Genomic DNA, 14,028 nt, shown 5'->3' on the forward strand with positions numbered 1-14,028 from the left:
GTCTAACTGAGATTTAAGGCAGGGGTCTGTCCAGACATTTCGTGAAAGTTTCTGTTCTTGTAAAATTGTGAAAAACTATTCATAATTTGTGAATATAAAATAAGCGTTAAGTAACATTCTTCCAACCAGGGTCCTGTTATTGCAAAAATTGCTAAAAACCTTTTAAAGAAGTTCTTAAATTGTAAATAGATACAAGATTCTGCTCAACAATTGCTGCTACTAAATTAGAGATGCAACATACAAATATTCTTCATTTAGCCTACGCTGCTCAACACAGAATATTCATTTCGGACAAATAATGGAAACAAAATCATTCACATTTTTAATAATTTCAATTGACATATTTTAAATGACACAACTTAATAATGTATCACTTTTAATGTGTTACCCATGAAGTAAACTTAAACAATTCTTAAATTTAAAACATTTTATTTAAAATACTGCCAGAAATAAATTTCTAATTACATAATATTCTATTAATTAATTTTATGAATAAATATAAATTGAATGAATATAATTGAATTGAATTTTATGAATACTTATAAAGAAAAAAAATTATGATTTAATATTAATAAGAATGCGCACATGATGTTTGTAAAAGTAAAAATATTTTCTTAGAATACTACATTTGGAATTTAAACTTAGGGAAACTTAGTTTGTCTCGAACTGTCTTTCGCCCCCCCCCCGGGGGAAGGGTTTATTCGATTAACAAAACAATAATGAAGATAAACAAATTTGTGAAGGGTCCGTTTTTATGAAAAGATATTTTGTGAAGGGTCTGTTAACGGACCCAAATTTCTTCTAAACAGACCCCCGTAAGGGTTTAAAATAGTTGAAAAGTAATCGGAGATTTCATTCATAAGCAATAAAGCAAATTAATAATAATAAAAAAAGTACTTACAGGTTTGTCTAGGTTCAAAAGAGGTGCACTTTTTCCAGTGAGAACTTTCATCAATGGAATGAGGTCAGTTGCATAACGACACAAGGGGCCCATACTTAAATATGGCACAAATTCTCTCTCACCGGACGGAGGATAGGTTCCATAATTCGATACAACTTCTGAAAAATAAATTTCATTCATTAATCAAATTTTTATGGGCGAATTCTCTAAAATTCTAACTATGATAATTTTAAATAGGACATTAGATAAAAAGTGTGCTACATGTGGCTCGCGACTCATATGCAACTCAGTAGAATCGAAGTTGTGGTAATATAGTTTAATTATATTGGAAAATTAGCTGCAATATTGACATTGCCAATCAAAATTTAATAATCTAGCACAGACTATCATGAACAATGATTTTCAGATATGAATGTTATCAAAAACAATTTAAGTAGTATGCTTAATGATGAAAGTTTTGAAATTAGCAGGAAGTTAAAAACTTTTGAATATTTTGCTAAATTAGGATTACTACTTCAAACCTGAATTTCAATCCAGCAATTTTAGAAAGAAAAAAAAAGCTGAACTTCGAACAATTACATAGACATTAACTACAAATTAAGCTATATAATAAAAATTAAAATTTAAAGGAATTACTATATTAAATAAACATTAAACTACATAGACATAAATTGAATAATATTTTTTAAAGACAAACTAGATCATTTCAATTAAGTTGTGATTCCATTGTAACTTGTTCTTTGTCCAAATGTATAAGATCTTTACAATGTTAGAGTAGTTAATTAAGTTTATTTTAATGAAAATTCCGTAGAAAAAAAACGAAATTCCATGTCAAGAAGCAAATTTGTCAATTTCAAAAAATGAACTAAGATTACAAGTTTGTCTTCTCATAACTTTTTATTTTTACTTAACAAAGCTGCATAAATTATCGAAATTAAGTTTTTACAATTCATTTTAATTAGTTTGTTAACCCATGATAGTAGGTCGCAATATCAGCATAACTTTAACAAATGAAATATATTCATTCATTTAGTAAGTAACAATGAAAAGAATTTTGCAATGGGGCCATTCTAAGATATACTCTTCAAGAACTCATGTTTGTGACTGAATAAATTAATATTACACATTTTTTTAATTGTTAACTTTGTTTCATTAAAGCATTTTGCTTTTAAAAACAAATGGAAATTTTTTCCCCCTCATTTATTCTTATTTCCACTCTTTTCTTATTTCAGTTATTTCTATATGTATTGAATTTTGTCCCAGTATATTCATTGTGTGATTCTGTTTGGCCAATCAAAATTTAGCTCTTTGTCTTTCTAAAATCGAAAGTAAAACGATAATTGGTTATCTGTGAAACTAGATATTATATAATTTGTATTTTAAAATGTTACTTTTTCTCGAAGGAATTATTTGGCATGAATATTGTTATTAATATATTATTTTGCCTGATAAACAATTGGAAGCGAGCTAATGAATAATATAATTAATGAATTAGTATAATTGCCTGATAAAATATCGGACATTAGTAAATGCTATTTGTCTAAACAAAGAATGAAACTAATTTACAAATTCAGTAAAAGACAAAATTAGTAAGTAACATTTAAAATAATAAATCAAAATTGAAAAGAGCAAATACAATTCTAGCAGAAAACAACAAAAACTTTAAGAAAGGTGTGTTAGCATTTCATCAGGGGACACACTGCCTGCAAACACACAGGAGCCTTTCTGTTGTCAGTGGTGAAATTAAAAACTGACAGTGCCTCTGAGGTTTCATAATGGAAAAACAAATTAAATAAAACAATTAGAAAAATTGAAATGTATATACATGAAAAGAAAAATTAATGAAAGAGAATAACAATTTAAAAGTACACAGACTAAGACTTAATAAAGAGATGCCCACATATAATAAAAATAAATAGATAAAGTCACAGTTAGAATAGCCACATCAAAATAAAATATAAATTGCTGGATTATTAAATGCCATTCGCAAAAGAACTATAATAAAATAACATTTGTTTTGAATAAGTAAGGGGTTCAACGTATAATATTCAATATACTATTTCAATAAAATTATATTTTGAGAACACTTAGTCTACATTTAATTATTAGTTTTGATAATATTCATATACTGATGAAGGAGAACTGAATTTATAATTATTTAACTATTAGATTTTTGTCAGTTTTGCTTTCTTATTTCTATTATAGCAAACTCTAAATTTATTTAAAGATTAAATCTTATTGTAAATTTTTTTTGTGTTAATTGCATGACTTCAATTTAAAAAATTTATTAAATGAACCTATTTAAATTTGTAACTATAAAAAAAATAAGTTTTATTATTTAATTTTTGGCTCATCATGCTTTCTTATTTTGTCCTAATAATGTCAATTTGGAATAGCCATCAAACTTTGCTCTAATTTAATAAGTTTTTTAAAATTATAATTTAATTTCCTAACTTATATTAAATAAACTTGATAAAAAGTAATAAACATTACAAATCGACGATCTTGTATTTTTTTTTATGATGTGAAGTTATTTCGTATTTGAAGGATGAGTGATTTATCCATTGTCTCCAATTGATATCTTGTACAAAACAAGAGAGAATAAAAGCATGAAACAAAAATGACAATGTCAGTAAACCAATATGCGGTATTTTTACCTGGAGAATTTTAAATTTAATTTTCCTAGTAATAATAATAATCCTATAATAATAATCCTAGTAGTAATGATATTCTGACATATACAGTAGCGTAGTTTTGGGGACAAAACCCCAGCTGAAATTATATATATTACTTGATTAATTAACTATTGCACTATATAGTAGGACTAATATTAACTATAGTAGGATGTAAATATAAGAAAGTTTTCATTATTCAGTTTCTTGTAGTTTAAACATTTAGAGTATATATATATTTATATATATATCAGGGGTCTGTCAAGGTTTTTTTTTGAGAGGTACCTTTTTTGTGAAACTTTAGACATTTGTGAAAAATAAAAATTATATTAAAAAGTCAACACAAAAATATGGTGAAAAAATGCATTTATCATTTCGTACGAGATACAAAAATAAAATTTTAAGAAAAAGTATTTCGTGAAACTACCGCTTTTTCTAAAGTTGAATTTGTGAAGGTACCGCTAAACGCTAGCAAATTTAGCCTGGACAGATCCCGGTATATAAATATATATAAGATACGGCAGCGATAGTCAAGTTGGCAGGACACAGGACTCTCTTTCTTGGGAAAGAGAGTTCGCATCTAGCAGACCAAAAATTCCCAGTGTAGTAAATGGTGACCGGCGTAGGTTAAATCTGTCGGGTCATAAAGTCCTCCATATTCCCATAACAAATTACACCTCTGAGGATACTGAATTGGAGATTGATCGTTCCCTGGTTCAGGTCAAAAATACGATCTGTGAATGCATGGACAGGTTTGCCCTATAAACATGTTATACTATGGGTGTGTCAAAAGTCGTATTCTTGGCTACAGATGGCGCCACTGGACAACAAGAACATTCGCACCCCATCTGCTTTGATGGCCAACGACAACAACAAAGACAGAAGATAATCAATAAACCCTCTCGAACATACATTGACACTACGCCACTGGATGTATAGAACTATTTCAAATACATACATATATACCTAACAAATTGTTTCTGAAAAAGTTTATTTACCAGGCGTAGGTTTATGGCCAAACACTCCATTGAAGAAAGCTGGAATTCTGATGCTGCCTCCAATATCTGATCCAATACCAGCAACGGATGCACCTGCACCAATAAGTGCTCCTTCCCCTCCTGTGAAAAAATAAAAATAATTATATCATGTTTGATCTGAAACTGTGGAAGTTCTAGTAAAATAAGGTAAGGAAGAATGAGGGGAAACTATAACAGCTACGACAAAAATATTAAATAAGTAAGTAAATTAAAAGCCATATAAAAAAAAGGAAAAAAACTGAGCTTGCAAAGGATCTTTCCTAAATAATCATTATCCAATATAGTGCTACAAAAGCAAGAGTATGTTCGGTCACATAATTTAGTGTAAACTAAATGTTGAGTCAGTTAAAATTAAATAAAAACAGGGTATCTGCTATATTTTAGATTTTCATATCCATGACTTTTCATGACTAATTCCAAGAATTTTTCATGACTTAACAAAGTTACTATTTTCTCCAACAAAAACACAACAATAAATTTAAGAAAGCATCATAATAACATTAATTAAAATTTTCTTCTTCTTTTTTTCTAACAGCAGGTACTGAACTGTTAGTTCTCCACCTCGGAAGATGCTGGAAGTGTTACTCATTTCACGTTACCCTGTGGGCACCTGTGAACCTAAGTTACGGAGGCGAGCAACATCACTCATGCCACACTGTCACAGATATCCGTTTTATAGGGTGGGTCACATTCACACACAACAGAGGACAACACTGAGAGAGAAACATCCATGCCCAGAGTGGAATTCGAACCAGCAGCAGTCAGGCACACTAACTACTCGGCCACCTGGCCGGCCCACATTAATTGAAATGATAGATAAAACCAAAACTGTTGTACTCTGCATCTTCATATTTATAGATTTTAAATTTAAAAAACAGAGTAAAGAAAGAATTGAAGCAATAAAATAGTTGAAAAAAGTATAAAAGCAAAACATTTTTCTTCTCTGCAGAATTATTTTTTAAAGATACTTTTCTTGTTCATCAGAAAGGAAAGAAATACTCCTAATTTGCTTTAGCAAGAATTTAAAATTGATTAAAAAAAATGAAAAATAATAAATAAGTAAAAAAAAATTGAAATCACAGAAGCTTAAAAGATAATTCACTCTAGAAATAATGTTCTTTCATTTTTTGAAAGAACATCATAGTTTTTAAAGAGCAGGATAAGAATATTTTATATTTTAATAAAATATGACTGCGAGTGGGGTTTTTGTTACAAATTCAGATATTCGGAACACAGTGAAATTGGGGAAGGGGACTAAATTTCATTTTAAATATTAGATTTTTTGGCGAACTAAATCCATGACTTTTTATGATTTTTTTTTTTTTAAATAGTTAAAATCATGACATTTTATGAAAATTTTTTCTCAATGCCGAAATCCATGACTTTCCAGGTGCGCAGATACCCTGTAAAAATCTTAATAGCTTTAAAAATATTTTAGTTTAAAAAAGCGTTGAAGCTTAATACAAAGAAAAATCACTCGATATTTAATATAATTCCTTATATTCATCTAATAAAAAGAAACTTAAATAATCTAATAGAAAGAAACTTCTGAGTTAAAATGACTTTAAAATTTTTTTTATATATTCACAAATCAAAGCACCATTAAATAACAATTGTTATAATTTTTTATTTATTCATTAGAATCCAATATTATGTTCTTCAAGTCTATCCTTTTCATAAATTATTATTTTTTGTTTATGATTTACTTAATGTGCTCAACTGCTCTTCTATAAACTAGAATGAAGAGATTCTGAAAATGGAATGTACCCAGTAAGCACACACCTCACGGCAAACGTAAGGCCGTAAGCTGGCATTCTAGGTAGGGTAACGGCAAAAGGCAAGTACAATAGGGTCCTTTATCGTTTGTTTTGAGGCATTTCAGGAAGAGGCGGAATAACTCTTCACCTATACAGGCCCGAAAAATAAAACCGTTGTTTGGCCTCTTACACTTAATTAGTTACTGGACCTTTATTGTATACCGTTGTTTGGCCTCTTACACTTAATTAGTTACAGGACCTTTATTGTATACCGTTAATTAAGTGTAATGTTACAATAGATTAATAATGAATAGATGCAGAGTTGGTAAAAAATGTGCTTTTAACTCAAAAATTTGAAAAAAATCAGGAGAGAATGGAAAAAATCCATAAAACGTTAACCGTATTTTTGAGAGGAAAAAAACAACTTTTATTATTCTTTGAAAACTGCTAATTTTTTACATAGAATATTAAAAACTTGAATTTTATTATTTTACTATAATCTAAATATACTTTATGTGGTATTACCTATTATATTTTTTAAAAAAATAATTTTATTAAAAAATAATCATTTTAAATTTTATTAAAATTTTTAAATAAATATATATAATTATTTATTTTTTCTTTTTGAAATCATTTTCTGAAGTATAATTTTTAACTCGAAATATAATATATTCTTTCTTTCTAGAAAAATTTAATACATATTCCCTTAAAAATAAGAATAAATATTAATACTTTTAACTAGAACAATTCCTTTGTTCATTGAGAAAAAGTTTTTATTTTTTCGATTGTTTATTATAAAATTTTGTTAAATTTATTGTATCAAACATGTACTTAAGAAAGACTTATTGAATTGAATACTTATTGAAGACTTTTTCTTATTGAAGACTTATTATTATTTTTTTATTGAATAAGCGATACATTTATTTTTAACGTTAAAGGATTCAATAAAAAATCCATCATTTTTGTAATTCATGGTAAAAAAAAAAAAATCTAGTATAATTTATATGATAGCAGTAAAAGGCTAAAGGTCCGTCATTGTCTATTTTTTGTCATTTTAGGAAGAAGCGATATGAAAACTTTTCCCATTGTTTATGTTTTGGTCGCTTGAAAATTATTACTGTAAGCCCCAAATGAAATTAACATAAATTTTTTCCAGACTATGACTCCTTTTTTAAACCTTCTCTAAAACAAAAATGAATAGGTAAGTTTAAAATTCATGTAAATAAAAAAATCCATTTTATAGAAAATAAATGAATAAAAAAATATTGTAAATTGCTTAAATCCTCCTAGAAATTATAAATATCTTGAATTTAGAGCAAGGATTTTTAATGAGATGGGCTATTTTATTACATTAATTTACTAACTTTTATTACAATTTAAGTGTTTTGTAATAATGAATGTATACCATTTATAATAGTAAACGTTTTATTTATATAAATTGTTTTTTATTTTATTTTTATTTTAATGTTCATTTCAAATTTAATATCTTAGTTTAATCACTTACTTCTTAAAAACTGGATTCAAAATAGTTTAAATGGTCTTAAGAATTTTGAATTTTAAAAAAATCGTGTTTAAATTTTCTGACTGTTTATAGCAAATGTCTAGTCTAATAAAGTAAATAACTTTTTTTCCCCTAAACTTTTAAGCAATACTTGAAAATAATAATTGTTTAGGAAATTTTATTCTTAAATATACGTTTTTAAGTAATAAAAATACATTTGGATATTTTTATTAATTAAACTTCAAAATATTAAGCAAATAATTTTTTTTAAAAACTTATAATACAGAATATAAATAAAAATTAAAATTATACTTTCAAAACGTTAATTATATTTATTTTTTATTTGCATTACAAAAATATTTTTTCATGCAGCATTAATTTATTTTTAAAATAGTTTATATACATTAAGGAAAAAAAACTGTTTTGAATGCAATACATAGATGGCGCTGTTTTTTATTTTTTACTCTAGACGTGTTTCTGAGTCCTGCGGATAGATGGCAGAAAATATAAAGTGTAGGGTCTTGTAGGGTTGCCTTTCTTTTAACTTTGATAGAATTTCGCCAATTTACACAGAATCACAGTCGGTACGGCTTTTGTCCAGGCATAACCAATTGAGGAGACTGCGGCGACAATATCCCCCCCCCTCTCCCTTCTGCTTACTATAGTCAAGCAAATTTATCATTCATGTGTGGCAAGGGTCTGCACTATTTATTCTAGCATAAAATGTGACATAAATAAAAAAATGTTCTACTGCATATTGCCTTAACCAATTAAATAGCGGAGTAGTTATTTAAAACCATAATTGCGTTATTGAGTTTTATTTTGAAACTAAATTCTTTAAATAGCAAATTAGACAAAATTAAACATTAAATTTCTCTGTTTCAATCTTTCTTTACACTACATTCGTCACATACTTCAATTCAAGTGTTAATAAAAATAGCATAGTATTTAAAGTTGGAAAAAATACAAAAGTTACAGCAGGATTGAAAAAAAGTCACCGATTTTTTCTTCTACGAAGTCGATATAAGATTTAAATAAAAATGCATTGTGTGAAAAATTACTCATTTTCCAGTAATGTTCCCTAGTTGTAGAAAAATGAAAGAAACATAACAATACAAAATAATAAACATACATTTAATCATTTTCAAATGTCATTTGCAAAATGTTTCCTATACATGAATTAAAAACATTGTTTTTTTCTCACAAGGGGTTTTGGGTTAACAAATTTTAAAATTGTGCTATGTTTTAAATCTTAGGAACTAATAACAGAAATATGGCTGAAATATTAAAATAACGGTAAGAGAACCGAAATTTTATCTGTTTGTCCCATTAAACTGTAGGTATAGTTTTAAATTTACGGTAAATTTGCAAATCAATATTTCAGAAAAGGCATAACTATTTAGACGAAATTGAATGATTATGTAATTAGAACTAAGTGGAGCTCTTTTAACCATAAACTGGTGAAAAATGAAATAGTATTTCATGCTGCCGAATCGACTTGGCAATTTTCATAGTACAAAACGAATCCAATGAATCATTTTCATACCTCCTTTTTAAAGAATGCAGTTCTTTTTGAACTAATTTATTGAAATCCGGTTAAAGTTTGACGTTAATTTAAAAAAAATTCAAAAACAGGTCATAATTCGTAAACATGCTAATATTTAAATATATTAAATGTTTTTCAGATAGTGATGATAATTTATACCTTGACTGCAGCAGATAAATTTTTATCAATTGATCAGCTTCTACAGTCCTTTTTTAGAGACAATTTTAAATATTAATCATACGCTTACTGATAATAGTTGTTCGACACAATTTATTTTTATGTATCCTTGTTTTCTACATGGAGGCACCGTCACCTGTTCGCTACGCTCGATAATCCCTGTAGTTGAATCTCATTCATCAAGTTTGAAATAATTGAAGATCAAGTACAAATTGTTTTCTTCCACTTTTTTAAGTAAAAATTACGATTGGATTGCCAGCAGTTGCATTTTAAGGATTCCTAAGTTTTGACAAATGAAGAAGAAGGAAAAACGGTCTCGCCGAGAGTTATTACGCATTGAAGATGTTCTATGGAAAAAGCAGTTTATGCCCGCGCGCAAATTCGTTTTTTTATTCTCTCAGAACTAGAGGCATTTGGCACAAACTGTTCTTAACAATGTTCTTAAAAGTTTTTTTTTTCCTGAAAAGTCGATTAAAAATTATTTGCTTAATGTAAAATTATTATACTTTTATTTAAGTTCATTATATTAACTTGTTAATTTTGACAAAATAAAAAGGATAGCTGGATTTGAATGATAAATAACTGCGCTTAAAAAAATTACATTTTAGAAAGGCAGAGTGTGCGACACAATGAAAAGAATTTATAAATTAGAAGTAATTTTTTCTTGTTAACCGATCATATAAGAAACAATTCTTATTTCTCTTTATTCTACACATATTTTCAAATGTCGGTATAAAATGTCGAAGTTTTATATTTGGCAACACCTAGCCTTTTTCTATATAATATTTTTTTCTTTATTTTCATTATTTTTAATATTAAGTCAAGAGGGATATTATGAAAATCGCGTAAATGAAAACTTTTTCCACAACAATCAATAAATAATTATTAGTTAAAGAAAAAATGAAAAAAAAACTTTTAAATTGTAATAACTTTCAAACAAATAAGAGTTTCTAAAAGGAAATAAAGACTCTATGTTACGGTTAAAAACAAATTTGGCTCTTTCAGCATACCAAATTTAACTTCCGCAGCTGAATTCTTGCGGTCACAGAGCGGCCCGCATGTTATTTTTCTAACAAGTATAAGAGTAAAAATAATCTTGACTTAATTTTAGAATTATTTTTTAATTCCATTGTAATCTCCGTTCAATTTCCTACATATTAACGTAATTTGAAGTTTCTAAATCAAACAGTGTTTGATAAAATGTAACGTTAAGTTGAAAACCCCAAAACAGTGGCGGTATCAGTGACCTTTTCAGTTTTCTGACAGAGAAGGAAATTTATTCAGTTTTCTGACAGAGAAGGAAATTTATTAATATCTGCTCGTTTCACGTTAATTTAACAATGCAGTTTATTTTTCCAACTTCATATAAAAAGAATTTTCAGGAATGGTCAGTGTTAATGCTATTATTCTAGGTTCTCATGCGTTCGCACTTTTCGATTAGACCAATTTAATCGATTAGATTAACTTCAACACTATTATCTTAAGTAAAGAATTCTAAGAGTCATGAAAAAAATCATGATAGCATCTCGAAAATCAAAAAGCATCTCGAAATGATATAATTAAAAATAAAGAAGATAATTTTTGAAATTCTTGGAATTCATTGTTTTACAGACTGACCTTTTTCTTTTTACTTTCACCAGAGGGTAATTTTAATAGTGTTACATTAAATTACCTTAAAGCAATTTTATATTCGTTTTATAATTAACTTATACACAACTATTGTTCTTCTTTTTGGCAGCAATTATTATATAAATATTAATACTGAAGAAAGAAAAGAATTTTCTGCGAAACGTATATTGGCTGGAATTAAAAATCAATTTAGCCCATTGACTGACAAAAGGACAAAAATTAATTTAGACACCTTCTGTAATTAATGACGACCTTAAAAAAAATCTATCCAAGAAAAAAAAAATGATTAATGGGTATCCAGTGATTGGAATAGTGCAATTACAATTCTCTCATGTTATTAAACAAATAGTATTCTGTAACTTCCATTAATCATTTTATTAACGAATAAAATTGTAATTGTATAGTATATTTCTTTCTCTTAATAACACATACTTTTTTTTAATTTTTTACTTTAATAATCTTTTTTTGAATTGATTCTGTTTTTAGAAAACAGTTCAAACCAATCTTTCAATAAAATTTTATATAAATAATATCTGATATCTAGTAACTTATTCTTAGTTTATTTACAGTTAAATATAATAAATTTCGCAATTATAGTAAGAATAAAGAAGTTTAACAAATACGACATAGTTAAGTTAAATTTTTACTCTTTATTTTGTAAAAAAAAAAAAATTTATTTGATATGCATATTTTTTGTAGAATATTTATTTTGAAGAACTTGTAATTCAACATAACGTTGAGTAATTTACGCTGCGTAATTCTTTTGCCGCATTAATTTATTTATTCTTTATTTGACTTAGCTCAAATAAATATCCCCATAAAATCAATTTAGAGCAGTTCAGTATACATATCTTAATAGAAAATTAAAGGAGTTTAGTTTCCTACTCAGAATTTTAACACTTTAATCTTTACGCTACTATGACAGATATTAAATGAAAATATTATTTTGAATTATTTTCGTAAAAACAAAGTTTACTCACTGTCCCTTCTTTACACGACCCATCATGATAATTAATTCCTCGAATTAGTGCTGTTTTAAATAGTTTTCGATAAAATTATAATAATTTGTATTATTGGTAATTATTGCACTAAAATTAGTAGTTTGTAATGCAAGCACTTTTGTACGTGGTAAGAACTAGCGATTTTTTACTGTATATATTAAATGTAAAGTCTATATCAAAAAGAGAATCATAAGAATTTTAATGGTCAATTAATTTTATGCAATAGAATTTCAGGAATAAAAAGGAGTTTGTAAGTGTATTTGTGTGCAAATACACTTACAAATACAGGATCTTATTTTGAGCTTTTCCTCTCTTTGTTAGTGTATGGTAAATTGAGAAGTTAACGACGTCCGGTTATGCGCTTCTCGCATCCCACCCTGTTGGGGGTCAGAGTTCTTGAGGAACTTTACACTTTTCCAATTTTTTTTTTTTTCTTCACTAAAATTTCAGTTTTTATTTATTTCCTTATATTGCTGATGATTATTATTATTTAACATTTTCATAAAACCAATTTTGTTTTCAATTGTTTGCAATAAGCTTTTAATTGAACTATTTATTTTTTCTAAAAAAATAAATAAGCAAATGTATAACAGAAAAACGGAAAATTCTCATATTTCATAGATTGCGAAAAGCAATACACAGTAAAAATCTTTTACAGATCAAAATTCTATTTCTTATGCATCTAACAAAAATCTTTCAACCGGATATGGGAAATTGTAAAAGTAAATAAAAAATAAATACATAAATAAACTCTAACTTTTTAAAAATATTTTTTGATTCAATATTAAAGTCTTATTTGATTAGTAATATAACTTGTTAAAAATGGAGAGAGTTTCGCTTTTTATGATTTATGGGTACAACTAAGCATCATAATTTTTTGCACTTTTTTGGATTTTTAAACCCCTTGTATCTGAACAGTCAAGAGTTTGTAAATGATTCAAATAAATCAAATTCATTCTCATTCATGTGTTTTAAAATTATAAGCAGATATATTTGTTTGTAGGAAAAAAAAAACATTATAAAGCGAGAAATCAGTTTCAACCTTCCTTAATTTTAACAATTGATATAATAAATCGGTAGCTTACTTAATTAGCTATATCTCGTGGTTCGTGCACTAATAAAGAAAGCTAAAATATAAAAAGAAAACTATAAACGAAAAATTAACGGTAACGAAATTGTTAAATCTTCTTATTTCATAAATTAGTAAAATCAAATTTTTCTCTCATCTGGACACAAATGCAATAAAAGTTAGATCTTTTGTAATTCATACATTTTAATTTTTTAATGTCCTAATTTTTATGAGTTAAGGTGGAAACTTCTAACCGTATTTCATTTATTAAATTGGCTAAAATGTTCAGACTACACAACATCATTTTTCGTTCTTTTCTTTATCTTCCATCTCTTTATCTAAGCAGTCGAAAGTTTGTAAATTATTTAAATCATGGTGAACGACTATTTGAGTCTTTCACAACTATTGAGATAATATAGTACGTTTATAGTACGCCATGATACAAATTAATCAAGTTTCTTTAAATGCTTCAAATATAAACACATATATATTTTTGTGCAGGTAAAAAAAGAACATTAAAAAACAAGAAATTAGATTCTTTGAACCCTCAAAAATTTGAGTAATTTATCTGATAAATTTGTAATAAGCTTCGTGTTCATGCATCACTGCGATATTTCTTGAATATCTTGATTTTTTTACAACGTAAGCACATTATATTTCTTAAACAAATGCGCAAACAGAAGTTTAACTGTTATGAAACTCTGAAGAAGCATCATAGTATTTTTTTCCCCATTATAG

At 26.9% G+C, this 14,028-nt stretch overlaps 1 protein-coding gene across 5 annotated transcripts in view; it reads right to left on the reverse strand.

Moving 5' to 3' along the window:
* LOC122273067 (fatty-acid amide hydrolase 2) overlaps positions 1 to 14,028 on the reverse strand; it is a 50,465-nt gene that overhangs the window by 9,339 nt on the left and 27,098 nt on the right. For all 5 annotated transcript variants that reach the window (XM_087164736.1, XM_087164733.1, XM_087164734.1 and 2 more), the window contains exons 5-6: positions 4,572 to 4,691; positions 902 to 1,059 (exon numbers count right to left, since the gene is read on the reverse strand). In XM_087164736.1, coding sequence (XP_087020862.1) covers positions 902 to 1,059; positions 4,572 to 4,691 — 278 coding nt within the window. The remainder of the gene's footprint in view (positions 1 to 901; positions 1,060 to 4,571; positions 4,692 to 14,028) is intronic.

Source organism: Parasteatoda tepidariorum, chromosome 5, assembly GCF_982258835.1.
Source record: "Parasteatoda tepidariorum strain Cologne lab strain chromosome 5, Ptep-v5.0, whole genome shotgun sequence".
Classification (NCBI taxonomy): Eukaryota; Metazoa; Arthropoda; class Arachnida; order Araneae; family Theridiidae; genus Parasteatoda; species Parasteatoda tepidariorum.